The sequence below is a fragment of the Zonotrichia albicollis genome, unplaced genomic scaffold (assembly GCF_047830755.1).
Source record: "Zonotrichia albicollis isolate bZonAlb1 unplaced genomic scaffold, bZonAlb1.hap1 Scaffold_254, whole genome shotgun sequence".
Lineage (NCBI taxonomy): Eukaryota > Metazoa > Chordata > Aves > Passeriformes > Passerellidae > Zonotrichia > Zonotrichia albicollis.
The window spans coordinates 1,346,782-1,374,221 of NW_027428428.1; the positions used below are offsets into that span (position 1 = coordinate 1,346,782).

General features: G+C 52.5%; 1 protein-coding gene across 1 annotated transcript in view; it reads right to left on the reverse strand.

Annotated features, from left to right (window-relative positions):
• Window positions 1-9,403: 9,403 nt before the first annotated feature.
• LOC141727790 (serine/threonine-protein kinase pim-1-like) overlaps window positions 9,404-27,440 on the reverse strand; it is a 78,715-nt gene continuing 60,678 nt past the window's right edge. The window contains exons 2-6 of the mRNA XM_074534078.1: window positions 11,224-11,356; window positions 11,050-11,100; window positions 10,486-10,852; window positions 9,608-9,843; window positions 9,404-9,418 (exon numbers count right to left, since the gene is read on the reverse strand). Of these exons, the coding sequence (XP_074390179.1) occupies window positions 9,404-9,418; window positions 9,608-9,843; window positions 10,486-10,852; window positions 11,050-11,100; window positions 11,224-11,356 (802 nt within the window). The remainder of the gene's footprint in view (window positions 9,419-9,607; window positions 9,844-10,485; window positions 10,853-11,049; window positions 11,101-11,223; window positions 11,357-27,440) is intronic.

A 27,440-nucleotide genomic window follows, 5' to 3' on the forward strand; every position in this document is an offset into this window, starting at 1 on the left:
TAAGTTTTCTTTTCCTGTTTATAGACCAATATCAGTAATGTCCAATTGATATTGACCCCCAGCACCTTCTAATGCAGTCTGAATAAATATTAAAATCAAGAGCTTAAAGCTGACGATCAGTAACGCTTTGTCCCCCCCACTTACCCACCATTTCCCTCATCCAAACCCTGGGAATCCTATGGATCAGGAACAAGTGAGTCACCATCCCTGGAGGTGTTTAAGGAAAGACTGGATGTGGCACCAGGTGCTACGGTCTGGGTGATAAGGTGATGTTACGTTCCAGGTTGGACTGGATGCTCTCCAAGGTCCTTTGCAGCCTGGTTGACTCTGATGATTGTGACACTGCAGGGCCCTGGGGAAGCAAGGGGCCATTGTGACACTAAGCAAGGGGCCTGGTGGCACTAAGGGGACAATGGTGACACTGTGTGTGACATGGCAGTGCAGATGCAGGGGGCCATTGTGACACTGTGGGGCTTAATGGAAGCAAGGAGTCCATTGTGACAGTCTGGGTCCTGCTGGAACCACAGAGGCCACTGTGACCCTGCAGGGTCTTGTGGAACCAAGGGGCCATTGTGCCACTGTGGAACCAAGGAGAGTTTCCAGGGAAAGCCTGGAAACAATGGAATCGAGGGGCCAGTGCACCATTGCAGGGACTCTGGGAACTGAGGGAACAACTGTGACACTGTGGTGCCCCGTGGAACCAAGGGTCTCTGGTGACACTGTAGGATCTTGTGTCACCAGAGCTCCATTGTGACACTGCAGCACCAAGGAATTCATTGTGGCACTCTGAGGCCTCATGGAACCAAGAAGCCTCTGTGACCCTGCAGGGCCTTGTGGAACCATGCAGAGCATTGTGACAGAGCAGAACCTGGTGTCACGATGGGCCATTGTGACACTGCAGGGCCCCATGGAACCAAGAGGCTAATGCTGCTCCTCAGGGACTCCTGGAATGAAGGAAACATGTTGGACACCGTGGTGGCCCTTGGGACGAAGAGGCCCTTGTGACACTGTGGAGGCAAGGAGAGCATTGCTACACTCAGACACCTCATGGAACCAAGGATCCATTGTGACACTGCAGGACACTGGGGGCCATAGTGGCATTGTGAGACTGCGGGGCCCAAGGATCCAAGGGATTTTGTGACACCAAGGGGTCCCATGGAACCAAAGAGACATTGTGATACTGGGAGGCCTCATGGAATCATGGAGACCATTGGGATGCTTTGGGGCCTCATGGAATCCTGGTGACACCAATTTGGCTGGGAGTGTTGATCTGCTGCAGGGTAGGAGGGCTCTGCACAGGGCCCTGGACAGGCTGGATCCAGGACCCAAATCCAACAAGGTGAGGTTTAACAAGTCCAAGTGCCAGGTCCTGCACTTTGGCCACAACAACCCCTGCAGCACTACAGGCTGGGGACAGAGTGGCTGGAGAGTGGCCAGGCAGAAAGGGACCTGCAGGGACTGATGGACAGCAAGCTGGACATGAGCCAGCAGTGTGCCCAGGTGGGCAAGAAGGCCAATGGCTCCTGGCCTGGATCAGGAACAGTGTGGCCAGCAGGAACACGGCAGGGATTCTTCCCGTGTGCTCCGCACTGGTTGGGCAGCACCTAGAGTGCTGTGTCCAGTTCTAAGCGCCCTGTGATGAGCAAAAAGAACAAATTTGTTGCAGTGAAAAGTAAAGAAAGCAAAGGTAATGGAAAGGAAATGCTCAGGGCAGTTTGAGGGTGGCTGTCAGGCAGCCCTGGCTCTGAGCAACAGCATCTGCAGTGAGACAGGAAACTCCCAGATGATGGGAACAAACTTTCTGGCTGACTGCAGAAGCCAGGACAAAGCTGAGTGGTTTCCCTGGTGTCCCCCAGCCCTTGCTGGCCCCAGGGGCTGATGGCATTTGTGCTCCCTCAGGTTCATGTCCCCACACCAACAGCATGGGGGTGCTCCCCCTGCTCTGTGCAATGCAAACAGGGGCTGCTGAGCCAGTGCTGCTGTGTCTGTGCCTGCCAGGATGGGGCACCTGTGTGAGCTGGGGGAGAGGCCAGGGCTGCAGAGGGGGGATGTTGTTGGCAGCTCCATCAGGACGCTCTGTGATGCTGCCCTGGGCTGTGCAGTGCACTGGGGATGGATCAGCCCCTGCTCTGCTGCTCCTTCCCGTCTGCCCCAGGGGCCTTGCAGAGCACCTGCTGATGCTGTCCTCAGCTGCCATGGCAACCCTCAGGACAAAGGAGTGCCAGGGCTGCTCCAGGTACAATTGCAGTGACACTCGTTGGCGCCACCAGGTGCCATGGCAACGGCCATGGGGGACCCATTCCTTGGTTTGGTGCCATGGCAACCAATGCCCGGAGCTGTTGTGATGGTTGGTGGCCATGGAAAGCTGCCCTGGGCCCTTGCTCAGGGCTGGTGTCAGTGCCCAGAGCCAGAGGGGATCCCTTGCTGGGGGCTGTGCCATGGCCACCTGCCCTGTGCCGCGCTGGGCGCTCATGCACCAGGAACCAGCAGCCACCGGCACTGCCAGGGCCAAAGGCCAGGTCAGCCAGACAGAAAGGGGCAGGGCTGGGCACTGTTTCCATGGCAACGGGCACTGGGGTGGACACCTGGGTCACCTGGCCTGGCAGTTGCCATGGAAACCCCTGGCAGGGACTGAGGGCACAGCCCCTGGCACTGAGACACTGCTGGGCCGGGTGCTGAGCACAGGGCTGAGCACGCAGAGATGGTTTTGTTCTTGCTGAGCTGCAGCACAGCCAAGGCCTGTCCTGCCCCTCGTCAGCCACGCTGGGGAGGGGCTGGGGCTGCGGGGGAGCTGGGCAGGGACACAGCCAGGACAGGGGATCCCAACTGAGCCCGGGCATAGCCCAGACCAGAGCACATCATGCTCAGGGTGTGAAGGGGGGGAACAGGGAGGAAGGGGGGAATTTTGGAGTGAGGGCTTTTGCCTTCCCAGGTAACACTTAGGCAAGAGGGGGCCCTGTTTCACCAGTGGGCAGGGTCACTACCAAAGACACAGACACCAACTGAAGGAATTGTGTCATTTATATCATGCACAGCTGCAAAGATTTACAAAAGGATAAGCTCAGAAAAGCACATCATCATTAGCAAAGAATTACAAAAGAAGCTCAGCAATCCATCATAACCCATCATTACATTTTGATGACCAATCCCTTGGTGAAACACTGGAGGTGTTTGTGGCAGACAAAGATTCTGGCTGACTATCAAGGTACACCTTACAGACATCAGTAGTACTTTAGTGACACCGTTCTTCATTCTTTTTTCTCAATCTCATTCGAGTTAGGAACAAGAATTCTGTTGTCCCTGGAGCTGGCACCTTTTTCATTCCAGAATAATGCCCCCAGGCCCTTTGCTGTTCAGCTTTACCATGCTGTCTGGGCTAACAAGGCCTGGGGGGCCCTTTCCCCCCTGCTGGAAGGGGCCGGGTCCCAGTCTCTGATGGGCACCCAGGCTCCTGGATGGAATTCCTGTGCAAGTCCCTCAGGGTCACAGCAGCCTTCACATGGAGCCCCCTGGATCAGAGCATGTTCCAAAGGGGCCCTTGGGGCAAACAGGGAGATCTGGTCTGGCAGGATGTGTAAAGCAATCTCCTGTCAGATCTACTTGCTCTCACACAGAATCCTTGGCTGCAGGGACACATTCCCAATGTTCCTGCCCAGGTTTCAGGACTCAGAGTTGTCTTTCCCAGGAGCTGCTCCTTCAGCTGCCTCGGGAGGGCCTTTTGGCCTCCAGACCCACACTCTGGCTCTATTATTAGGGCTGCTGGATCCAAACCCTTTATCTCCGCAAACAGTGGTGACTGGAGGTGGATCTCCTGTTTTCACAATCGTTCCTAAAATTGCAAGATCAATAATTGTGCTACCCTATCATGGGGTTGAATAATCTAGTCTTGTTCATTATTGTTTTCAGAATCACTGTAATTTCACCTAGACATTCTGCATCAATTCCTCCTGCCATGACAGGAACACTTTGCAAGGCCAAGCTCCATGGGAGCAGTTACCAAAGCAAAGTGTCCTGGAGGAATCTGAACTCCTGTTTCAGTACTGATAGCTCTCATTTGCTTTGAATTTCTCCTCATTAATTCCAATGCATGAAGGCCCAGCCCTGCAGCCTCTGGGCTGGCCCTGCCAGGGGCCATCACAACCAGAACAATTTCCCAGGCAGCCCAAGTCTCACTGCCCATGGCTGGATTTGCAAATTGGGGGCAGCCGTGCACAGCCAGGGGATTTCATTTTCCCAGTGGGCCATTGTTAAAGGCATGGAGCACATCTGGGAGATGGGTTCTCCATGGACAAAGGTTCCCATCTCCTCATTTTTCGATTGCTCTTTTAACACCCCCTTCACCTGCACAACCAATCCTGCAGCTTGTGGATAGTCTGGTACATGAAGAACCCTGCAGGCTTAATCACTGTATTTTTCACAGGAACAGACAAAGCACTCTGCATCACAGTATCAGCACACCCAGTAAAAATAGCCAATTTCCTCCCTTCCTCCTTTTTTCACTGTATACAATCTCACAAAGTTGACCACTGACATTAGGGTCCTGGCCAATCCTGTTCTGTAGGGTATTTAGTGTTACATCCCTGAGCAGCCAAAGCTACCAAATTAGCATTGTCAGCACTATTTCACATTATTATTCTTTTATATATAGATATACATATCGATATACATATAGACAGATAGATAAAAACATATATATATATATATATATAAAGACATATAAATATATATACACATATATAATAATGCCTTATTATTCTATAAATACATATATTGTTATTTATTATACTGATATTTCACTTGTACAAATGCATCTGAGCTCAAGATTAAAACCTTTTCCTGTTGCTCCATGTGGGAGCATTCCAACAATAATTGCTCCTTCTGAAGGTGCTGTTTCCTATGTACTCTCAACAAATTCATCTTTGTCTGCCCAAACACACAAAGTCTTTTCCTTTTCCATGTGCAATTTTTGGATGCATTTGAAGACATCCAGGGGTGCAGCTTCTTTTACCCGACTGTCCCACTGCTCCCACGGGGCTCCGACCTCAGCCCACTCGAGAGCCAGGGAACTCCAGGGAAGGACTTCCCAGCTGGGAATTTCTGAGGGGACTGATTTCTCACACTGACACTGAACAAGAGACATTTTGTTAGCATCTGGACAGACTGGTCCAGTTTTGTTTTACCAGTGGGCAGGGTCAGCACCAAAGACACAGAGTCCAGATGAAGGAATCAGTGTCATTTCCTGCAGTTCAGAGCAGCAAAGAATCACCAAAGGAGCAGCTCAGCAATGCACCCAACCATCCCCACCAAAGATTGCCTGCAGTGATTAACAAAGATCCAGCAGCATTTACCCCTCAGCCTTTACCATCCCCCAGACCCACACAGCAGCTGGGGAAGCTGTCACAGCCAAGGGCTGCAGAGCCACTCCTGGGCACTGGGAATTCCTGCAGGTGCCTCCAGCCCCAGGTGAGGCTCCAACCCCGCTGGGAGAGGGCCCAGCTCTGACAGCACTGAATGAACAAACTGACAGCACTGCTAGTGTGGCAACATCTGCCTTCATCCTCCTCTTGCGACCCTCCCAAAGCCTGGCCAGGGCTCAAGGAGGAACCAAGGGAGGTGACTTTGACCATACAGCCCCAAACAAGGCCAGATGTCAGATTCCATGGCTTTGTCTGGCTTCTAAATACACAAAGGTCAATACATGTTTCACTAAGGAGTGGCTACATCTATCTCAATGCTAATGACCATGCATATTTCATCAGGGAGCAGATACAAAGATAACCTTTGGTTGGAAGGTTCATCCAGAGGCCACCTTTGGCTCAGGGCCTGCTGTCCAGGCCTCACTCAGGGCTGTGTCCAGGCCTTGGCACTTGAGGGATGTGGTTTAGTGCTGGGCTTGGCACTGCTGGGTGCCCGGCTGCACTGGGTGAGCTCAGAGGGCTTTTCCAACAGAGAGGATTCTGTGATTCTATGATTCTATCCACTGCATTCAGCTGGGGCTATTTTAGCAGCATTACTTTGCTTACGAAGTTCCCTCTTGCCCAGCTCCTGTGGCCTGAGGCTTCAGCTCCTTAAGCTCCTGGTGCTGAGCTGCTCATGCTGAACGAGACGACTGGGAGAGACGAATCCACTCAATGCAATCCCTTCTGGGACACAGAGAGGGGAGGCTGTGCAAACAGGAACATTGTTTGTTGTGGCCTCCTCTCTGCCCTTCACGCCTTTCAGCGCTTTCAACCAGCCAAGAGCTTTCTCCAAGAGTGCAATGGAGCAGGTGTTCCTGCTCCCAGGCCTGGCTCTCTCCAGTCTCTGCCATTGCCTGGTTCTGTCCCTCTTGCTGTGCCCTCTGCTCCCCCAGGGCTCGCTGGCTGCTGCCCAGGACTGTGGCACTGGCACAGATCCAGTGCTCCAGAGCCTCCTTTCTCTGCCTTTGCAGCTGCCTGGGCACAGCAGCCTTTTCCATCTGGAAGCTCCCCATGGACAGGGAGTGCCCAGCTCTGTTCCCTGCACAGCCTCCAGGAGCCCAGGGCTGCCATCTCCAGTCCCTGCTGGCACTGGGGGCTCCCAGGTGCTTCGGGCTGCTGTGACACCACTGCACACGGGAGGGAAGAGGGGCAGGGACTGTGCTCAAAGTCAGCTCCATCTGCTGCTGCTGCTGCTGCGGCTGCTGCTGCTGCTGCGGGGTCATTTGTGCAGCCCTGCCCCAGAGTCAGGGATCAGATCCTGCCAGTCTCTTCCAGCCCTGGCTGCTCAGAGTTTGGGCCCTGGAGCCTCAGGTGGCCAAAGGCAGCTGCTGCTGGTCCCTCTGTGTGCCCGTGTTCAGCAGTGCTGCTCCATCAGTCTGTGCCCAGCAACGGGGAAAAGCCTCAGCCCTGCAGGGCCAGGAGCTGCCGGGCTCTGCCTGAGCAGCTCAGCCAGCAGGAAGGGAGCTGCTCCACACAGGAACCGGGAGCAAAGGACATTCCTTTTGTAGGACATGTTTTCTATTGAAAGGAAAAAAGAGGAAAAAGGAAAAAAATAGGTAAATTGTAAAAGATAAGCATAAAATCCAAGTATTAGTGAAAAAACATAACACAATGTTAGTGAAAAAAACAAAACATAAATGCAAAGATACATTCTTTGCATTAAGAGGTAAATGATCTTTTTCAAAAGAGAACTCAGTTCTTTACATTGTAAATGTGCTGATGGCATGGATCCATCTTACTGACCTCAGTGGCCTCTTAAAGGATTTTGGGCTTTGTTCCCAACACTGGTATTTGAAATTGTGCTCAAAGCAAGAGGAAATTGCTTCGTGCCCTTCCAGCTCCAAGCAGGAGTGGGAATGGAAACTCTGTCAAAGCCCAAATCCTTTAGAAGATGACCTTCCTTCTCAGCCTGGGAATGAGCTGCACGTTCCTGTTGTAACTGCCAGGAGTTTCTTAGAGACACAAAGTCCCACTTACGGCTTTTTGCTCTGGTTTGGCAGTGCAGAAGGGCAATTCTCCATCCACCAGCTCCAGACTGCACTGCCTCAGGAACACAGCCCACTCGCCAGCTTTGGCCCACTCGTGGCACTGCTAGAGGAGGAAGAAAATGCAATTGCACAATTCCAGCCAGTCAAGAAGAAAACACCCTGCACAGATCCAGGTGTTCAGACGGGACTGTGGAGAGTTTGGGTCCTTGCCAATTGGATGTGTGTCCCCAGCTGCAATCTCTGGGCCTGCAGCAGAGTCTCACTCACCGGCCAAAGCAGAAAGCTCAGGCGCTGTGCTCACAACGGGCTCGTCTGATGCAAATCTGTGAGAGCAATGTGAGGGCAGAGCCAGCCCAGCTGGGCCCAGGGCTGAGCCCAGCAGAGCCCTGGCAGAGCCCAGAGCAGCCTCAGCACCCGCAGAGCCCGGCTGCAAGGAGAGAAAGCAGAAACCGCCCGTCAGCTGAGGGCTCCTGTGCCCCTGTGCCAAGGCCTGCGGTGCCCAGGCCATGCTGGCTGTGCCCAGAGCTGTGCCCAGCGCTGCCCATCCCTGCTGCCTTTGGCACAGAGCAGGAGGGCAGGACATGTGCCCAGCCTGCAGCCAGCCACGGCACATCCAGCCCTCAGCAGCTGCCCAGTGCAGGATGCTCCTGTGCTCGCTGCCATCTCCCAAAAGCTCTGATCCCACCCTGCCAAGCACACAGGGACCCACCTCACACCAGCCACGTCTGGAAGAAAAGCTGCTCCCAAACCATGGCCTCAGCCTTCTCCAAGGGCACGGCCCATCCACGCCACAGCTGCTCCCAAGCACTTCCCCATCCACACTGGACCACCTCAAATGCTTCCTCTGGAATAACAAACAACACATTATTGACAAGAGTTTTGAGACAAAAAGGGAAAACAAGAAAAACAGTAAAAACTCTTATCTCTGTCAGGGCCTTGAGGAAGGCCCCACCCCTACATGCTAGGGAAAAACCCAGCCATGGCTGAGGGAATCCCACACTTTCTCTCTTGCCCCCTGCACTGCCTCCCAAAATCACGGTGACCCCAAAGCAAACAAGGGCAGTGGAGCAGCCCAAGCCCTTCCTTGCCTGCACAGCAAAGCAGCTGTGCACAGGTTCTGGAGCCCCACCTCTGCTCCCACCATGGGGCTTGTTTGTGTCAGGCTGGCTGCCCCAGCCCCAGCCCCAGCCCGGGGCACGGTGGGTGCTGGGGGCTGTTGGCAGGGCCAGGACCCCACTCCCATTTCGTACCCACCCCAGCCCATCCTCCCAGCCCTGCCAAAAGCAGCTGGGCAGCGACTGAAAAATGAGTTGCATCTGCCCCAGCAAAGGGGGAGCCTTTGGTTCCCCGCCATGCTGGGTCATGCCCAAATCTGGCAGAATTTCCCCAGATGGGGACTCATCTGCAAATTCCCCGTGGAGTTTGGCTTTGAAGAAGGTGCCAGAATCAAAGTGCATCACCTTCAGCCTCCAGTGGCCAGGCTGAGGAAGAGCTTGTCATCCTTGATGTCACCCTCGCTGTCTCCAGCAGCAGCAGCAGCATCATCATCCCCACCCGGTACAGCTTCTCCAGGGGCTCCTTCTCCTTCCCTGCGGGCAGACCAGGCTCTCAGGGCTCTGCCCAGGGCCCCAGCTGTCAGGGAACCAGGACAAGCAAAACCAGCTGGGATGGCGGCCACCAGTGCTGGGCAGAGCAGCTCAGCTCCAGCACAAGGGCTGCGTGTTCCCATCCCATGACCCCGGTGCAGTGACATTAGCAGCACAAAAAGGGTTGGGTTCCTTTGCTTCTCATTGCCAAGGCATATGTGGAGCAGGAACTTACCAGGGCCCTGGATCAAAGTGTGCCTGTGGTGCTCTCCCTTCTTCTATGGCAGAGGAATATCCTGCATCCAAGGAACACAGAATAGGTCTTCCAGTGTGGGTCTGTCCAAGGAGTTCATGGATAAACACCACCAGATCAGGTCTTTGCACTCTGGGGAGAGAAAGCAGAAACTGATGGTCAGCCAGAGAAGGCTCCTGTCTGCTTTACCCCACTGTTCCCATGCCCAGGCCATGCTGGATGCGCTCTGAGCTGGGCCTAAACTTTCCCACCAATTCCCTGTTTTGGAGGAGAGCAGGACATGTGCCACCTCCTCAGCAGCTGCCAGAGAGGGATGCCCACGAGCCCGCTGCTGGCTCCCAGCACTGGGATTCCACCCGTGCCCAGAGAAGAGGATCCACCTTGAGAGAGCCCTTGTGGCAGCGGGAGCTGGCCCCAGCTGAGGTTCCGGCCCCTCCTGAAAGGGTGCTCCCCGCAGACCATCTGGTGCAGCAGGATGCCCAGGGACCAGACCGTCGCTGCCTCGCCATGGTACCAGCCAAAGTCGTTCCATTCTGGGGGGCTGTAGGACAATGTTCCTATGGAATACAGATGGAGTTCATCAGGGGGATGCTGCTGCTCCCAGAGTCTGGCCCCAGCATCCCTGGGCCCGCGGGGGCTGCATCAGGGGCACACAGGGTGACCACTGCCCTCTCGCCAGCATCTGGGACTTGTGCACAAAGTTAGGGTTGGAAAAGAAGCCTCTGGTGCTGGAAGAGGGCAGCCCTGGCTAGGCCTGACCATGACATGCAAAGGAAAAACCCACTCCATGCTGGGGAAAAAACATGCCCTTATCCTCCCTGCCTGCATTGCCACAAAAATATTATGAAGCCAAGGGAAACAGGGCGAGTGGAGCAGCCCAAGACCTTCCTCTCATCTGCACACCAAACTGGCTGGGGCACAGGTTCCACCCTCCCTCTCTGCTACCCCCACCCACGGGGGTTTTGGTCGGGCTGGCTGCCCCAGCCCAGCCCCAGTCCTGGGCAGAGTGGCTGGCAAAGGCTGCCAGCAGGGCTGGAAGATGGCTGCCCACCCAGCCCTGCTCTAAAGCAACTCAGCTGAGGACTCAGTGCCCTGACTGGCAGCAAAAGGGAGAATCCCTGCTGCCACAGCCAGCTTGGGCTGTGAGATGTTGGGCCATGAGATGTCAGCAGCGGGAGTACAGCCCTGGGTAGGCTCACCTGCAAAGTGTGTGTAGACTGTGTCCTGCAGGTAGGTGCCACAGCCAAAGTCAATCAGTTTGGCCTGCCCGGTGTCCAGGTCAACCAGGATGTTCTCTGGCTTGATGTCCCTGTGCAGGACCCCGCAGCTGGTGCAGTGCCGCACGGCCTCCAGCACCTGGCGGAACAGCTCCCGCGCCTCCTCCTCGGGCAGGAACCGCCGTGCCCCAATGAAACGCTGCAGGTCCTGACACTGCTCTGGCCGCTCCAGCACCATGACGATGCAGTTGGGGAGCTCGAGCCACTCCAGCAGCTGGACCACACCGGGGAAGCCAGTGGACACCTTGGCCAGCAGCACGATCTCCAGGGGTGCGCTGGTGCCGTCGGGCTGCGGGAGGAGCACGATGCCGTCAGTGGGGCCGATGCTGTGCCAGGCCTGGGGAAGCCCTCAGCCAGCCCGGGATGCTCTGCGCCCTGCGCTGGCCCCACGCCCGCTCTCCCTCGGGGCGTCCTGGCGGCTCCCACCGTGCCGGGCCCCGGCTCATCCCTGGCCGGCAGCCCCGGCTGCTGGCCCCGCTCACTCACCAGCTCGCCCCAGTGCCGGACGCGGTTCCGTGGCACCCTTTTGATGGCCACCTGCAAGCCAAGGGCAGCAGCAGGGTGAGCTCGCCGCCCCCACTGCGTGCCCCATCCTCTGCCCTCCGTCCTCCTCCTCCTCCATCCCCTCCTCCTGCGCCCGCCGCCGGCCCCGCCGCTCACCGGGGCGCCGTCCGAGAGCCGCGTGGCCGCGAAGACTCTGCCGAAGCCGCCGCGTCCCAGCAGCGATCCCAGCCGGTACCGCTCCTGCAGGGCCTCCTGCGCCGTCCCTGCGGGCGGGACGCGGCTGTCAGCGCTCGGCCCGGGGCCAGCAACGGCCCCCGAGCGCCCCTCACCCGCCCCGCGCCGGCCATGGCCAGGCGTTCGCTCCCGGGAACGCGGCACGGGAGGCTCGGGGCCGGCGGCCGCGCTGCCGAGCGGCGGAGCTCGGGCCGGGGAAGCCGCAGCGGAGGCGGCGGGAGCGGCCGCGCCGCGTGTGAGCTCCGCGGGGCCCGGGAGGAGCCGGGGCCGGGGCCGGGGCCGGGGCCGGGGCCGGGGCCGGGGCCGGGGCCGGGGCGGGGGCCGGGGTCGGGGCCGGGGCCGGGGCCGGGGCCGGGGCCGGGCTCGGGCCAGGCGGAGGCAAAGGGCGGCGATGCCTCCCCCGCACCAGGCACTGATGCCCGCCCAGCAGCGCCACCGCCAGTACAGCCAGAGCCGGGCGGAGGCGAGACCGCGGCGGGACGGCCGGGGCCGGGCACGGGGCAGCCCCGCCCGGGGCCGGGGGCGCGCCGGGGGCATGGCCCGGCCCTGCACGGGACAGGGAGGCGGGGAGAGGAGAGGGACGCTGGGCAAAGGACTCCGAGAGAAGAGTGCCCGATAGCGGGAAAGGGAGAGAAAGAGCGAGAGAAAGAGAAAGAGAAAGAACGCTAGAACGATTTTTCTAGTCTATCCTCTTTTGCTGCTGCCGCCGCCGCTGCTGCCGCCGCTGCCGCCGCTGCAACTGAAGCACCGGGGCCGTTCGTCCCCGTGTCCGTTCCCCGCTCGCCCCACGAGCCCCTCGTTCGAGCCCCGCGCGCCCCGGGGACAGCCCCTCCGTCTGCCCAAACACGGGAACTTTGCAGCGCTGAGCGCAGATGCAGAGCCCTGACTCCTGCACACTGGCACAGCGATCCCCTCGCTTGCTGCTGGGCATTGTCCTTGCTGAGGGTCAAACACTGTAGGGCCACCTTCCCTTGGGGTAGGATTCCTACCTGAGCCCAGCACTGCACTTACATATCCAGTGTTGCTTTCCTGTAAAACCAGGGGAAGGAAAACTGTATTTGGCTCATGGTATTTTAGAGTGTCTAAAAATCACTAAGTCACTGATCTTAGAGGTGCAGTGCGTCTGGAATTACTGGGATGGAGAAGTAGTGCAACATGGAAAAGGGGACCATAGAAATAAATAGAGGAAAATATCTTGGATTGTTTCTTTCATTTTCATTTCACTTCTGGAAAGCTGTTTCAGTTTTCCAGGAATCTTCTCCTGTCTGCTCTTCCCAAGAATCTCTCATGGAGAACGAGGTCAAGCTTCTGTCACAAGATTTGCCACCAGGAAATGATGCCACTGGTGCAATTTTCATTGTAACTGTTTGTGCTGGCTTAGGGCAAATTTGGGGAGGAAATCTCCAAAAGGGGTCCGTCTAGAAAGCAAGTTCAAGCGGCCCCTCCCCCTACTAGTTCAGGAAAAGACTTCCCTCAAGAAAAGTGAAAAAACCCCCGTTTATTTAACAAGTAAAGTATTCACAAGCATGAAAAATGAATAATATGAAATCAAACCTCTGACAGTGCTGAAGAGATGGCAAATTCAGAAAGTCCCTTTTGTGGGTTGTAGTTGGCTCACTCGGTCTCTTTTAAGTCCCTGTGGCGCTGGAATGCAGCGTCCCAGACCTTGGTGGGCCACAGGTTTGAGCTGCTGCCGGTGTTTGTCTGGGTTTTCAGTCCAGAGCAGGTTTAAACAGTTCCAAGAAAAAGGAAAGTCACAGTCCAAGGAACTTCTCTTCCTAAGCTAGCTAAAACCAAATTGCTAGACCTGGGCTGTGAAGGCATCGGGAAATTTCCAAATCTGGGCACTGGCGGTCCCAGAAAACACCAGATCTGGATGGTGCTGGAGCCAGAACCTGCAGATTTCCAAATTTTGGCTTTCTGTGCCAGCAAATCACTGGACTTGGGCTGTGCCAGCACCAGGAAGTTTTCAGATCTGGGCGCTGGCGCTGCCAGCAAACACCAGATCTGGGTGGTGTCATTGCCAGCGACAGAAATCTGCCCGATTTGGGCTCTGCTGGCACTGAGAAATTTCCAAATCTTGGTTCTGGTGCAGGAAACACAAGATGTGGGTGGTGCCAGACGCAGTAGCAGGAAGCTGCCACAGGATTTGGATTTCTGTGCCAGCAAATTGCTGCACTTGGGCTGTGCCAGAATAGGGAAATTTCCAGATCTGGGCACTGGCAGTGCCAGCAAACAGCCAATTTCAGGCTCCAGGCTCCAGGAAGGACTGGGTCTGGATGCCTTCCTCTTTTCTTTCCTTCTTTCCTTCCATCTTTCTTGGGATCCTGCAGCCAACAAAGTCCAGATTGGGCGGTGCTGGCAAGGGGAAATTGCCAGGTTTTAGCTTTCTTTGCCAGCAAATTCTGGATATGGGTGGTGCCCGCGGAGGGAAATTGCCAGATGTGGGCACTGGCAGTGCCAGCGCATGTCAGATCTTGGTGCGGAATGTGCCGGCATTGGGAAATTGCCAGATGCTTATTTTCTGTGCCAGCAAATTGCTGGAATTATGCTGTGAAAGCATCTGAAAAATTCCGGATCTGGGTACTGGGGGTGTCAGCAAACATGAGATCGGGTTGCTGTAGGTACCAGGTATTTGCTTGGTTTTGGCTTTCTTTGCCAGCAAATTGCTGGACTTGGACTGTGACAGAATATGGAAATACCAAGATCAGAGAACTGGCAGTGCCAGCAAACACCACAGTTCAGGAAGGATTGGATCTGGACCCGTTCCCTCCCTGCATCCCTCCCTCAACAAGGTGCCAGAGGGGCTGGACAGCAGCCAGGCAGAAAGGGACCTGCAGGGACTGATGGACAGCAGGCTGGACATGAGTCAGCAGTGTGCCTATGTGGCCAAGAAGGCCAATGGCTCCTGGCCTGGCTTAGGAATGGTGTGGCCAGCAGGAGCAGGGCAGGGATTCTTCCCCTGTGCTCAGCAGTGGTTGGGCAGCACCTCGAGTGCTGTTTCTAGTTCTGGGGCCCCCTAATTTAGGAAGGACATGGAAGGGCTGGAGTGTGTCCAGAGAAGGGCAACAAGGCTGGGGAGGGGTCTGGAAGAACACAAGTCCTGTGAGGAGTGGCTGAAGGACCTGCAGTTGTTTATCCTGGAGGAGGCTCAGGGGAGACAAGGCGTTGTCAGGGCACAGGTTGGACTTGATGACCTCCATGGCCTCTTCCACCCTTGCTGATTCTGGGATTCTCTGAAAGCACCCTTGGAGCCGTTGCACGATGAGCCCTGGGCCTCCTCTTCAGAAGCTCCAGCAGCCCAGGTCCCTCAGTTCCTCCTGCCAGCCCCAAAGCCCACCCTGTCAGTCCTGCAGAGCCTCTGCAGCTCCTCCTCACTGCCCAGAACAGGGAGCCCCAGAGCCAGACACAGCAGCCCAGATGTGCCCCCCTGGCCTGGGGTGCCTCTGGCAAGGGAGCAGCACCAGGCACTGCAGGAGCCTGCAGACAATTGATCTGAAGGCCAAACCTCCTTAGCTCCTTCTGAAAGAGCAGGAACAGTTCCTCATTCCAGTGTGGTGGAATGCTGGGCACCACAGCTCCAGGCGGGGACTGGACACAAGGTTGCTCCCACTGAGTGCTGTGATGGGTTCTGCAGGAGCTCTGGGCTCCTGTGCTTGCCAGGCACAATGAGGAGAGAAGGAGCCAAGTGCACTGATGGGGGAAATGGATTTGTAGAAAGTTTTTAGAGCCTAATAGAAGGCCCACACCGTATGAATCTGTATATAAATCTTGAGACAAGAAATGCTAACTTAAAAATGCCATGGAGTAGGACAGATATTGTTGAGAGAGAAATGGAGCTAGAAAAAAGTTTCAAAAGATGGCCTTGCAAATAAGACTTTGGAAAAATAGAGCTATGAAAGATGCATTGTTTATGGGACCCACGAGGGGTAGATTTAAATAATTGGCTTTAAGGCGTCTACAACATGGCATGGCAAAAAAATCTGATAGACCAAGAACTACTGTAATTAGGAAATAGTTGGCTTCTGATTGTGATGGCGTGAATTATGTGTATTGTCTCACCCTTCTCATGAGACTGAAAATGGAATATAAGTTTTTAAAACACCTCTCAGTGTCCCCATCTCTAGGTCAAGAAAAGAGTATTATCCAACACACTGACACACCTTTGCCTCGAGCATAACCCAGCCTGGACCAAACACACTGAAAGGTTTCCCCTTTGGCCCATGTCTTTAAACATCAGGTCTGCTGTTTGACAGCTCAGGTTGGTTTGGTGTCAAGGAGTTTCCCTCAGAAATACTGGGTTTGTCCTCCTCTGTGCCTGCCCCTCAGCAGCCTTGGGGATGCTCCTGTGTGAAGCCATCAGTCTCACACAGTTTGAGACAACTTCAAACAGGATATTGTGCAATAAGTCATCTCCTCTAAAGTGTTCCAACAACCCCTTTCCAGCAATAGGAAATTATTACTGATAGATGAAAGTGGAAAACCCCCACAGTTTATTAACAAACAGAATCCCCCCATGACACGTGTTACAAGAAGGCGCTGGGGTCTCTCTCGGAAGAACAGGAGCTGTCACAGAGCAGTTCCAGCAGCTGATGGAAGCTCGGGGGCTCGTCCGGCATTGGCTTTCTCCCATGGCAGAGCTCCATGGAGCAGGCAGGGCTGGAGCCCCTCGCTGCCTTTTCTCCCCGGCGTGGCTCAGCCCACAGACTCTCGGGCTGGGAGCGGGGCCGCTCCGCTCCTGCCGGCACCGTGTCCCTGGGCTTGGACAAACAGTTTCCTGCCAGGAGAGCCCTGCACACTGCTCCACAGATCTTTCATAAAGGCCCAAACCAACTCCAAACACTCTGTCTCCAGCAGCTTTTACAACGGGCTGCAGCAATCCAGGACAGCTGCAAGTGAGTGTCGGAAGGCTCTTGTCTTGGTCCTGACAGCAGAATTCTTGATGATCTTTTGCAATTTTATTCAGATGTAACATGAGAGCTGAGGTTTTTTTGTTAAAATACTTTATGATGAGTAACAAGCCATGGGAGCATGAGGTGCAGGACTGATATGTGAAAGCATAAGCATATCCTCCAAAGTGGCCAGTTTAATTGTCCATTTTATTACTCTTGTATTTACTCCACACTAATGAGGAAAACCAAGCCCTGCTTGGAGGCGAAACAGGCATGGGATACACTACAGTCCCTCGCAGGCTCAGCGGGGCTGGCAGTGACAAAACAGGCAGTCTGCTTCATTGTGAACCACTACAGAGCTACATCCCAATCTGGTTTAAGTAGTGTGGTATTATTAAGAGCTCCTTTTCTGCATGAGACACAAAAAGGAGATCCCAAATGATCTTCATGCAAGCATGCAGTAAAGAACTGCTCCTGCTATCCTAATGAAGCGTTTGCTTTGGCAATTACACTCTTCCCATTCATCTTTTGATGCAGACACTTCAGGTTTTCCCCCACATTCCTGCAAGGCTGGCAGTCGCTGTTTCCCATTTCCTGTTCTTCCCTAGAGATGGTGCAGTGGCTGCTTTGAAACAAAAAGCCCTGGGATCTGGACAGCTTGAAGGAGCATGAAATGCTGATTAAGTGCTCATATTGGTAATACCCAGGTCTGCACTGCCCAGTGCTCTGCAGCAGCAGCAGCAGGACCATGCATCATTCCTGTTGGTGGATGTTCATGTCTCTGATGTGCAAGAGCAATGACTTTGAGGAGGGACAAAAATGCCCCTCTCCAAACAGTGGGTGTGCAAGGAGATGCGAAGTTTCACAGCCTTTTCTAGGATATTTTAGAAAGGTCTAAGAGAATATTGTGGCATGGAGTAGGTCTCTAATTTTGTCTCCAAAGGAATCCCCAAGGGGCACATTCACTCTGCTGGTGATGGCTACCCCAAAAGCTCATGGACCAGTTTTCCCTGCAATGTGCCACCCTGCCTGGGCTTTACTAGGCCGGGACTAGACCCAGAGCTAAGCAAGCACATGCAGCCAGGTGACATTGTTTAACATCAGAAGCTGGCAACCATGAGGACTTTGCTGTCAAAAGGTTACAGTTTGCACCGGGCCCAGAAGTGTTTTTCCCTAAGGCAAAGCAAATTGAAATGTGAAGTTTAAAAGCTTCAAATGACTATGAAAGGAAACTGCAGAATAATTTCTGGAAGAGCAGCATTGTCAATGATCATGCTGCCCACCAACAGCTGGAGCTGAATCCAGAATTGCTTCTTCCAGCTGTGCAGGAATTCATTCCACTGGCAAGCACTGGTCCATGGGAACAAATGATCTCCTAGCTCTGGGCTGAATGGCACCCAGGCTGCAGAGCAGATTTGAGGAACCCTTGTCACTTGTTATTGGCCTCCCAGTGCACTCATCATTCTGCAAACAAGGTGCAAACAACACAGCTGCAATGCTGTCCCGGGTAAATATACATATAGGTGATTTCCAAAGCAGTGCATCTTTTCCCAGTGAAATACACGACCTCCTCTTACCTATGGAATTGTGATTGAGGACACCTGTGAGCCAGACCTATGGGAGATTGCAAAGGAGCAAAGCTTTGGCATTTGGGCACACTTCTCTTGGTTTCTTTGCTCAGGCCTTTGGTGAGCACAGAACACACCTGGGTAGAAAACCTTTGACTAGACAGGATCTTTTGGATTCACTGTCCCCCAAACAGGTCAACAGGTGACCCTGTTGTAATGCCAAGTAACAAAGAGCAGCAGCACAAATGACACAAAGAAAAGATGGCCAAAGAGGAAGAGGAGAGGCCCAGTGAGGAAAGGATGTGGTGAGACACTGGCACATTGAGTGAGCTGCACTCCCATAATCTCTAGGCTGGCAAGTCCTGGTCTCACATTCTCCTCTTGGTTTTTTCAATTTTGTTTATTTATTTACTTTTTTTCATCATCAAAAGGAAATATATAGAATAAAAACATGTCATCAAAACTTAAAGACAGAATCAAAACACATTAATTCAAAACTACATCTAAAGATCAGAACATATGTACATCTGTAACTATCAAACCTAACGCATCAATCCTATTCTTCAAACACTCTCCATACAGGTGGCAGCTTCTTCCTGAGCTTGGAGGTCAGAGAGCTCTTCTGGATGGGAGGCGAGGACTTTGTGGGTGAGGGAACATCGGAAGTGTCCGCAGAAAACTTCTCGGTAAGACTGTAGCCAGTCAGATCTGCAAAGTGGAGACACAAAGTTTAACAGAGGCTGCCATGCAAACCTAAAGCAGCTGAAGCTCCATATTTCCTGGGGCACATTTCCTGGAAATGTCTAAACAGCTGCACAGGGAAACATGCTCCTGCTGGCAGACACTGAGGCAGGCCAGGGCAAACCCTGAGCCACTTGCCCAGAGCTGGCACAGGCACAGCCTGGCCTCTGGGCTGCCCTGGGACAGCAGGGAGCCCAGAGCCCTGTGCTCTCCAGGAATGGCTCAGCTGCACATGCACCCTCCTGCTCCTCTGCCTGCCCCACAGCTCAGCAGCCCCACAGCTCCAGGGGCACTGGCAGCAGCACAGCTCATTGCAGGGGCACGTGCAGGGCACAGCTGTTCCCTGGCAATGTGCACAGCCTCTCTGGGCTGCCACCAGACCCTTCCTGCCAGCAGAGACTGGCCCAGCTCCCCCCTCACCTCTGTGTGAGGCTGAGCCGTGATTGCCCTTCACCTTGTCCTCCATCTGGAGCTGCTCCAGGCCCCCCATGCCATGAGTAGGAAGGGCAATGGAGAGAGCAGGGGCAGATGCACACCCGCCTTTAGGATTTCGTCATTTTTGGCACAGCTCAAAAGGCAAATCCAGAGGTGTCCAACTCAGCGCTTCCTCAGCTTTCTGGAGAACATCTCGCCTTCACCAGCCCAGCATTTTGGAGAGGTTTTCCCGCACATGTGGAGGCTTGCTGGCAGCACATTTCTTCAGCTGGGTGCCCATCACCTTGCAGAGGGCAGAGGCGAGCTTGGTGGCCACGGTGCGGACGTTGGCGCTCCGCACAGGCAGCGCCTTGTTCTCCAGGCAGGACCAGAGCACGGGCAGGGCGTCGCGCTGGGCGACTTCAGGGCTCCTGGCATGAACCCCCTGCACAAGCACTGCCGGGACAGAGACACAGCTCCTTACCCACCAGCCTCACTGCAAACAAGGATCTGCCTCTGCTTCTGCTTCTTGCCAGCCTCTCTGGCCAAGAGCAGCAAAATAGCACCCAGAGCCCCTTGGTCCAGAAATGGGAAAAGCAGCTGAGCATCCTGGAAACAGAACCACCAACCCCTCAGCACTAATTGCTCCAACCAGAGCCTTGTCCCTGAGGCAGACTTCCTACCTTTACTAAATTATTTCACAATCTCTGCATGAACAATGAATGAAATGTCCAATTGCCTTTGATTTCCATTAAGAATTTGTCTAAATCCACACTGAAGATTTGGAAATGCACATAGAGAGGAAATGGAGAGATTTCTAATAAAAGGGGTGATTCCATTTTTGTAACTTTGATGTCAAGTGCCAGATGCCTAATCTGGCTCTTCCCTGTGCACAGTGGCACACAGCAAAGGGCAGGGTTAGAACACACCTCAAAACTCCAGCCCACCAGAGATGGCTGCTGCCTGACAGCTGGATGAGAAACATCAGTGACCAGCTGGTGTCTTTGGCAGAATGCTTTTGGGGCTTCCAACAAAGAGCTGTTTCAAACCTCAGGGCGTCTTAGATAATTACCCAGACCGCATTGCCTTGGCATTTGGGCATCTCCACATTTTAATGCCATTTCCCCTCCCAATGTTAATGGCATTTTTTCTTATGATGTCCACTTGAATAGGGGCATAGAGCAAGAAAAATGCTACACAGGGGACTGAAAAATAACCAAACATGAATGTTTTCTCATATTGTCTCTAAAATCTCTCTGACCATTTTCTGAACTGAACTATATGAAACACAGACAAAATGTTACTACCAGCAGGCTCCTTGCACCAGGCAGATTTGGCTAAGAGATGAAATGCTCTGGAGACCATTCTTATTTTCTGATCAGACAAAATGTTATTTAGCAGCCATTTAATATTCTGTGGTGGAAGAGACTTCATTTTCTCTATGCTGTTTATCCACCAGCAGTCATCAACATTGAAAGAGCTCCTGCAAGTACCTAAAACCAATTCTGCTCAGCAGGAAAGGGTTATGGTACCCATTTTAAAATGAGAATTCATTTGAATTTAAATGCAATTAAAGACATCATTGACTACTGAATGTGAGGAACAGCTGTGTGTTCCTGCTAAATCTCAGAGAGAACATCTGCTTTTTCTAAAGTAGTCCTAATTTATGGTTTATTCCTTTATTTGAAAAAGAGATAAGAAGAACTGCTAAACTAAATGCCCTATTGCTGGAGATCTATATTTTTCAAATGCTCTTTAAAGGGCCTTTGACATTCCCAATTGCTGAACATGCCCTTTTGAGATTCCTAATGAAGACACAAAGTGTATTAAACCTTGCATTCAAAGATGTTGGCATAATTAGCAGTGGATTTAGCCCCAGTAAAAACAAGGCTATCAGTCATCTTCTCTACTATATATTGGGATTATCTGTTTTCCATTCCTTGGCTCTTGCTGACACAGCAAGCTCCTCTGAGGACTCAATTATCAGCTGCATTTGTAGCATTTTGGACAGCGCTGACACAGGCAGACACTGTTTGCACACCCTGAAAGGCTCAGTCCAAGGCCACTGTGACAGCACAGGCAGGGAGCCTCAGCACTCTGCTTCAGTCCTGTGCCCCAGAGGCTGCCTTGCACTAAACCCGTGCCTCTGATACCTCTGTTGATTTCTGGCCTAAGCTGTGACCCTCAAGCTCTGCACGGTTCAGCCTCAAAACTTTCCAAGGGAAAAACAAGAATTCTGTGAGGACAAAACAAACTGATGCCCTGAAACAGCATTTGCCACCATTTCCCCTCAAAGATCACAGATGTCCCTGAGCTCCCCAGAGAGGAGCCAGCTGGGGCATTTTTAGCCCTCCCTTTGCTGGAGGTGGGTTCTGAGATGCCCCAGTGAGAGCTCAGCCCCAGGCCCAGCGCTGCCCCCATCTCAGATGCTGCCCAGCTCTGCAGCAGCCAGGGAAAACCTGCCAAACCCACCTGCCTTGGCCATGGGGCAGCAGGGACAAGCTCAGCCCCTCCTGGTTTGGAGGAGCTGCTCTGCTGTCTGCTCACAGGCATTCTCTGTAAATGCTCCCTGGGAAGAGCTCTGGGCTCAGAAGGGGAGGCCATACCTGTGATACGCTCGGTGACATCCAGCAGGGCTTGGCCACTCAGGTGATTCCATTGGTAGCTGAACTCTTTCAGCAGTGACACTTTATCTACAAGGGAAACACATGTTTCTGCTCACTTTTCTCAGGTCATAGGAGAAAGGGCAGGGCCAACCCCATTTTATAAAATGAAGTACATTTCTGTGCATATTTGAATCCTTTTCTTCTTTCTTTCTAGACTGCTTGGAAGGGTTTTAAATTCCAAAAGAAAAGCTCTCCTTTCACATTTGTAAATCCAAACTTGTCTGCTGTAGCAGGAGCTGTGTTAAAACATTTCACATCAGGGACCTTGAGAGTTCAGTCACATGGAACCAGTGAAAAGGTTTCAGATCCCAGAGCAGAAAGGAAGAGCCCCATACTTGGGTCACAGAAAGGCACCAAGCCAGGCAGTTCCTGAGATCACAGAGCAGCTGGGGAGAAGAAAGTGGAAACTCCCCTTGAAGACCTGCCTCTTCAACACTCCTTTTTTAAGGCATATTCCCCCAGGATGGAATTTTCAGAGCTGACATAAATGTGTATGGCAAAGGAATTTAGAGCAGCCCTTGCCTATGTAGTTAATTGCTGTGGCCATCTTGCCCCATGCAAAACAACAAGTGGAACAAGGCATTGTTGAGAGCTGGGTTTATATCTGCTTGTTCTAAAGAATTGAACTTGGTGAATCATAAGTTCCCCTCTGAAAATAGAAGACAAAGAAGAAAAGTGGAAAATAGGCAGCTAATGCCTCTAATGTAGAGCCTTGCAGGTGGCTGCCCTGCAGAAGCTCTGATGGGTCAGTGTCCCTTCACGCCAACAGCAAAGCTGTTCATTTGGGAAGTCAGACGGGGCCCAAACAAACTCCAAACTCCCTTTGCCTCTGAACTGAAGCAGACCTGCAATCCAGGACTCGCTCTTCAGACAAGCAGCACAGAGCCAAGGGCTCCTGGCACTGTTGGGAAATGCTGATCCCATTCCAGCCTGTTGGGGATGGTGCATAAGGACGGCACCTGCACAGCCTCTGGTGGGTGTCAGCTGGAGGGTTTCACAGACAAGAGCAGCTGTCAAGGCACTCAGCGCTCTCTTGTGCAGGAGAGACAGAGACGAAGTTGAGGAGAGTCCCTGCCAGGGCTCAGCCTTACCCAAATGAGCAATGGATTCTTCCAGTGCTTTCACAGCTGCCCCACGAACCCTGGGATCCTTTGAGTTCAGGTTCTTTGTTATTCCTTCCACCAAACCAATGATCACCAGGTTCAAGGCATCTTTCAGGGCTCCTGTGATTTCAGCCAGCACGTCCAGCACCCTCTGCTTCACTTTCTTGTGGCTGTCAGATATTCTCAGGACAAAATAATCAAAAATCTGTGAAGAGAACAAGCAACGTGAAAGCTGGATTCAAATGTCCTTATTTGAAGACTGGGTTTAGCACTCAGCAATGTCAAAGATGAAAGTGATCCTTTCTGTCAGCACTCGCTTGCACAATTTCACTGTTTTCCTGTGGGCCACTCACTCGAATGGTGGTGCAACCTCATGCTGGTTGAAAGATTTTCTTCTGTTTTTAAGAGCTTTGGCTGGGGACTGAATAGTTCCTATGGTGTTTCTCTCCATCTATAAATCATTAAATCAATTCCATTTATTATTGCTAAAGACTACCTTTGCTTTGAATGCAAGCAGATGTTTACAATGCCTGGTTTTCTATACAGTTGCCTCAAGTACTGAGGGCAATTATGATTTTGCCAAAACTATGGCTGGAGGAGATCTAAGTTTTCTTTTGTTTGTCTCAGAGCCTGTGTCTGGGGAAGTGCAGGGCTTTGATCAACTCTTCCAGGATCCAGACCATTTCTCTAACTAACAAGTAGACTTCTGAAATGTAATGTGCTGTACAGCTCTCATTAGAGCAGGTTCAGTCCCTTATCAGGCATTATCAGTCCCTTAACAGCCTCATTATCAGGCAGCTTTTCCTGGAAAAAGGGAAAAAGCAGCTACTGGGAGGAGAAGGCAGAGATGAGTCCTTAGCTGTTTTCCTCCTTTTCCAAAGAAAATAAAAGACCCTCAAGAAGGGTGAGCACTGTCTTTACCAAGAGGAATAGAAACAAGGGTGGAAATGAATTGCCAGAGCTGTGCCTGTGTCAGACAAATGGAGTATATGGAAGTATTCTTAAAAAGAGCAACTGGACTTAAACCAACCCAGCCTGATAGTTCTCTTCCCTATGCAAACCCACTTTTGGTCTAGAGAACAATTGCCATGCTTTCAGGGGCTGGATTCCCTTCACCTAACCCAGCTGGGAGTAGGAGAGAGCGGCAGTTACACCAGCAGAAAATTCTGCCATCATCTGATGAACAGCATCAATAGGCATCTGCCAGACAAATACAACTGGACTGAAATAACTTGTCCTGAAGCCTGGACCTGAATTACATTAGTCTGGGTGAGAAGGACCAGCGTGTCCCAAAATGCCAGGACAGAGTGCCAAGACACATTGAATTAACTTTGCTGCTACAGGCTTAGGAAAGGAGCTAAAGGAAAGGAGCAGTGAAGATATCCTACATACTTGGGCAATGTTAGTGGAGATGAGCTGGGGGCTGTTTTTGCACAGGTCTAGGAGGAGTTCCACTCCTTCCATCCTTGTCTGAAACCCCTTGGCTTCCAGGAGATGGTAAAGCTTCTGGAGCAGCTCTCTTTCTTCCACAGCTGGAGGTGTCGTGACCTGGGCTTGTTCACAGGGTAGGAGGTGTCCATCAGAGAGAGATTTCACCCTGGAAAATAAAACCAAATGAGGAACCTGGTGGTGATAATTATCATAGCATGGCATCCCCATCGAGGAAATAATTAGCATTGACTCCATGATTCCAGAAGGCTGATCAATCACTATACTATACTATGCTATGCTATGCTATGCTATGCTATGCTATGCTATGGTATACTATACTATACTGAAACTCATCGTCCTTAGAGACAGTCTGATACAGACAGACCAGATTGGTCAATTGAATCCAAAACACCATCACCAGTGGCCAATTAAGAAATTACCCTTTGGTAAACAAACCTCCATAACACATTCTGCATGTTCACAACAACAGGCGCAGCAAGTGAAGATAAGAATTGTTTCTCATTCTTTTCTCCGATCTTCTCACAGCCTTCCCCAGGACAATGCCTGGCAAAGGTGTGCGTGCTGCTCTCTATGGAGAGAGCTGCAGCCACAGACAATGCCTTCAGTTAATTGTGAGCAAAACATCTTGAGCAGCTTTCCTAATGATGTGATTTCAAGCTGGAAAGTCATGAGGCTCTGAAGAACAACGTGGACCTCATGACAATCATTATGGGAGACAATCTGCAAGTGGCATTCTCACCAGTGCTCACTCAGGAAAACCAAGGATGAGACGCATCTGATCTATCTTCAGATGGCTCCCAGGGCACTGTCCTGGGGTGACGTTATGATGCTTGTATATCCCTATTCATTTGTTCTCTGCCTTTAAGACTGGCTCTGAAGAGTGGAAGTTTTGTTTGGGTTTCTCTTATCAGGGACACAGAGATGAGCAGTACATAGGGCTGCTTTTTCACTCCTGGCTTCAGCTAGCTGCTTTGCTTGCTCCCTTTTTCTGCTCTTGCTTCTGCTCTGCTTTGGCCTCTGCTTATTAGCTAGTTTAGCTAAACAGTCCACATTCCTTCCCAGACTGTTTCTCCTCTCCTGTTTCTGTGACCATCTCGAACCTGCTCCGGTCTGGGACCCGGGAACACTGAAGGTTCAGCTGCAGCAGTTGCCCCAGCGCCCGAGGGACTGAGAACAGAGCAACCACCCCTGAAAGAGACTTTCTGAATTTGTCATCTTTCTCAAAGCGGTGTCATCGGGTATTGTTCATTTTGTGTGCTGGGGGGTGTTGTTCCTGAAATAAACAGGTTCTTTCCACCTGTCTCCAAGGAATTTTTTCCCAAACCGGTTGTGGGGAGGAGCCGTGTGGGTTTTGCTTTCTGGAGGGGCCATCCTTTGCAGATTCTTTAACAAATTTGCCCTAAACCTTGGACATCTACATCTCCTAAACACCAAATTAGTGTTAAGGAGTCTTACTCTGATATTTTGGACATTTGGTGACAGCAGAGTCTCACAGAACCAAGGATCCAGCTGTGACACTTGGAACCTTATGGAACAAAGGGTCCATTGTGATTCAATGGAACCTCATGAAACCACAATCCGTTGTATTAGAACAAGGCCTCATGGAACCCAGGAGACCATTGCTGACAGTGTGGAAGCTCAGGGAACCATGGGGTCATTGTGAGAGTTTGGGGGTGCATGGAACAAATGGTTCATTGTGCCACTGCAGAACCTTCTGGAATCAAGGTGGTCATGTTATGCTATGGAACCTCATGGAACAAAGGATCCATGGTGACACTCTGGAACTCAGACCATTGTTGACAGTGTGGAAGCTCATGGAACCAAGGGTGCATTGTGGCTATGTAGGGTTTCACAGAACCAAGGAGAACATTTTGACACTGTGGGGCCTCATGGAACCGCCTGCCACTGTGACACAGCGGGGCCACATAGAGCCAAAGGGCCATTGAGACACTGAGGAACCTCATGGAAACAAAGTCTACTGTGATGCAGTGGAACCTCATGGAATCAAAGGTCCATTGTTACACTGTGGGGCCCTGTGGAGCCAATGTGACCCTGGTGACACTGTGGTGCTCCATGGAACAAAGGGACCATGGTGACACCGTGGTGCTCCATGGAACCAAGGGGCTCCATGGAACCAAGGGGCCATTCTGATTCTGCTTTGCCTCATGGAATCAAGGGGCCACTACGACACTGCAGGGCCTTGTGGAACTAAGGCAGCCTTGTGACACAGCAGGGCCCTTGGAACCAAGGGTCCGTTGGCATATTGCAGGGCCTCATGGAACCACAGAGACTGTTATGAGCCTTCAGAATCCATTGGAACCATGGAGGCCATTGGGATATTGCAGGGCCTCATGGAACCACAGAGACCATTATGATCCTTCAGAACCCATTGGAACCAAGGGCCCATTGTAGCACGGCAGGGCCTCATGGAACCATGGAGACCATTGTGACACATGGGGACGTGTGAACCAAAGGACCATTGTGGCACTGCAGGGCCTCATGGCACCAAGGGCACAATAGTGACACTGTGGGGCTCCTAGGGACCAAAGGGACATTCTTAAAGTGCAGAACCAATGAGACCGTTTTGACACTCTGGGGCATCATGGACTTGAGGGTCCATTGTGACACAGCATGGCCTTGTGAAACCATGGAGGCCATTTTTACACTTTGAGGCCTTGTGAAACCAAAGGGCCATCGTGGCACTTTGCGTCCCCAAGCAACCACAGATTCCACTGGGACACTACAACACCTCATGCAACCAAGGAGTCCATTGGGACACTATGTGGCCCTGTTGGGCCAAAGGGCATTTGTGGCACTGTGTGGCACCATGGAACCAAGGAGACCATTGTTACACTACAGGGCTCCATAGAACTAAGGATTCATGGAACAATGTGGGACTCATGGAACCAAAGGTTCATTGTGACATTGCAGGGCCTCATGGAACACTAGAGCCCATTGTGACACTTCAAGGCCTCATTGAATCAAGGGGCTCTGCATGACCTTGTGGAACCAAAGAGACCATTTTGACATTGCAGGGCCTCATTGAATCAAGGGGCTCTGCATGACCTTGTGGAGCCAAAGAGACCATTTTGACACTGCAGGGCCTCATTGAACCAAGGGTCCATTGTGATACTGTGGTACCTAGGAGACCCCTGTGACACTGCAAGGCCTCATGGAAGCAAGGGGGAACAATTGTGATGCTACAGGGCCCAATGGAAGCAAGGGGCCAGTGTGACACAGCTGGGCCTCATGTAGCCAAGGGGCCACTGGGATGCTGAGGAGCCCAAAAGAACCAAGGAGCCA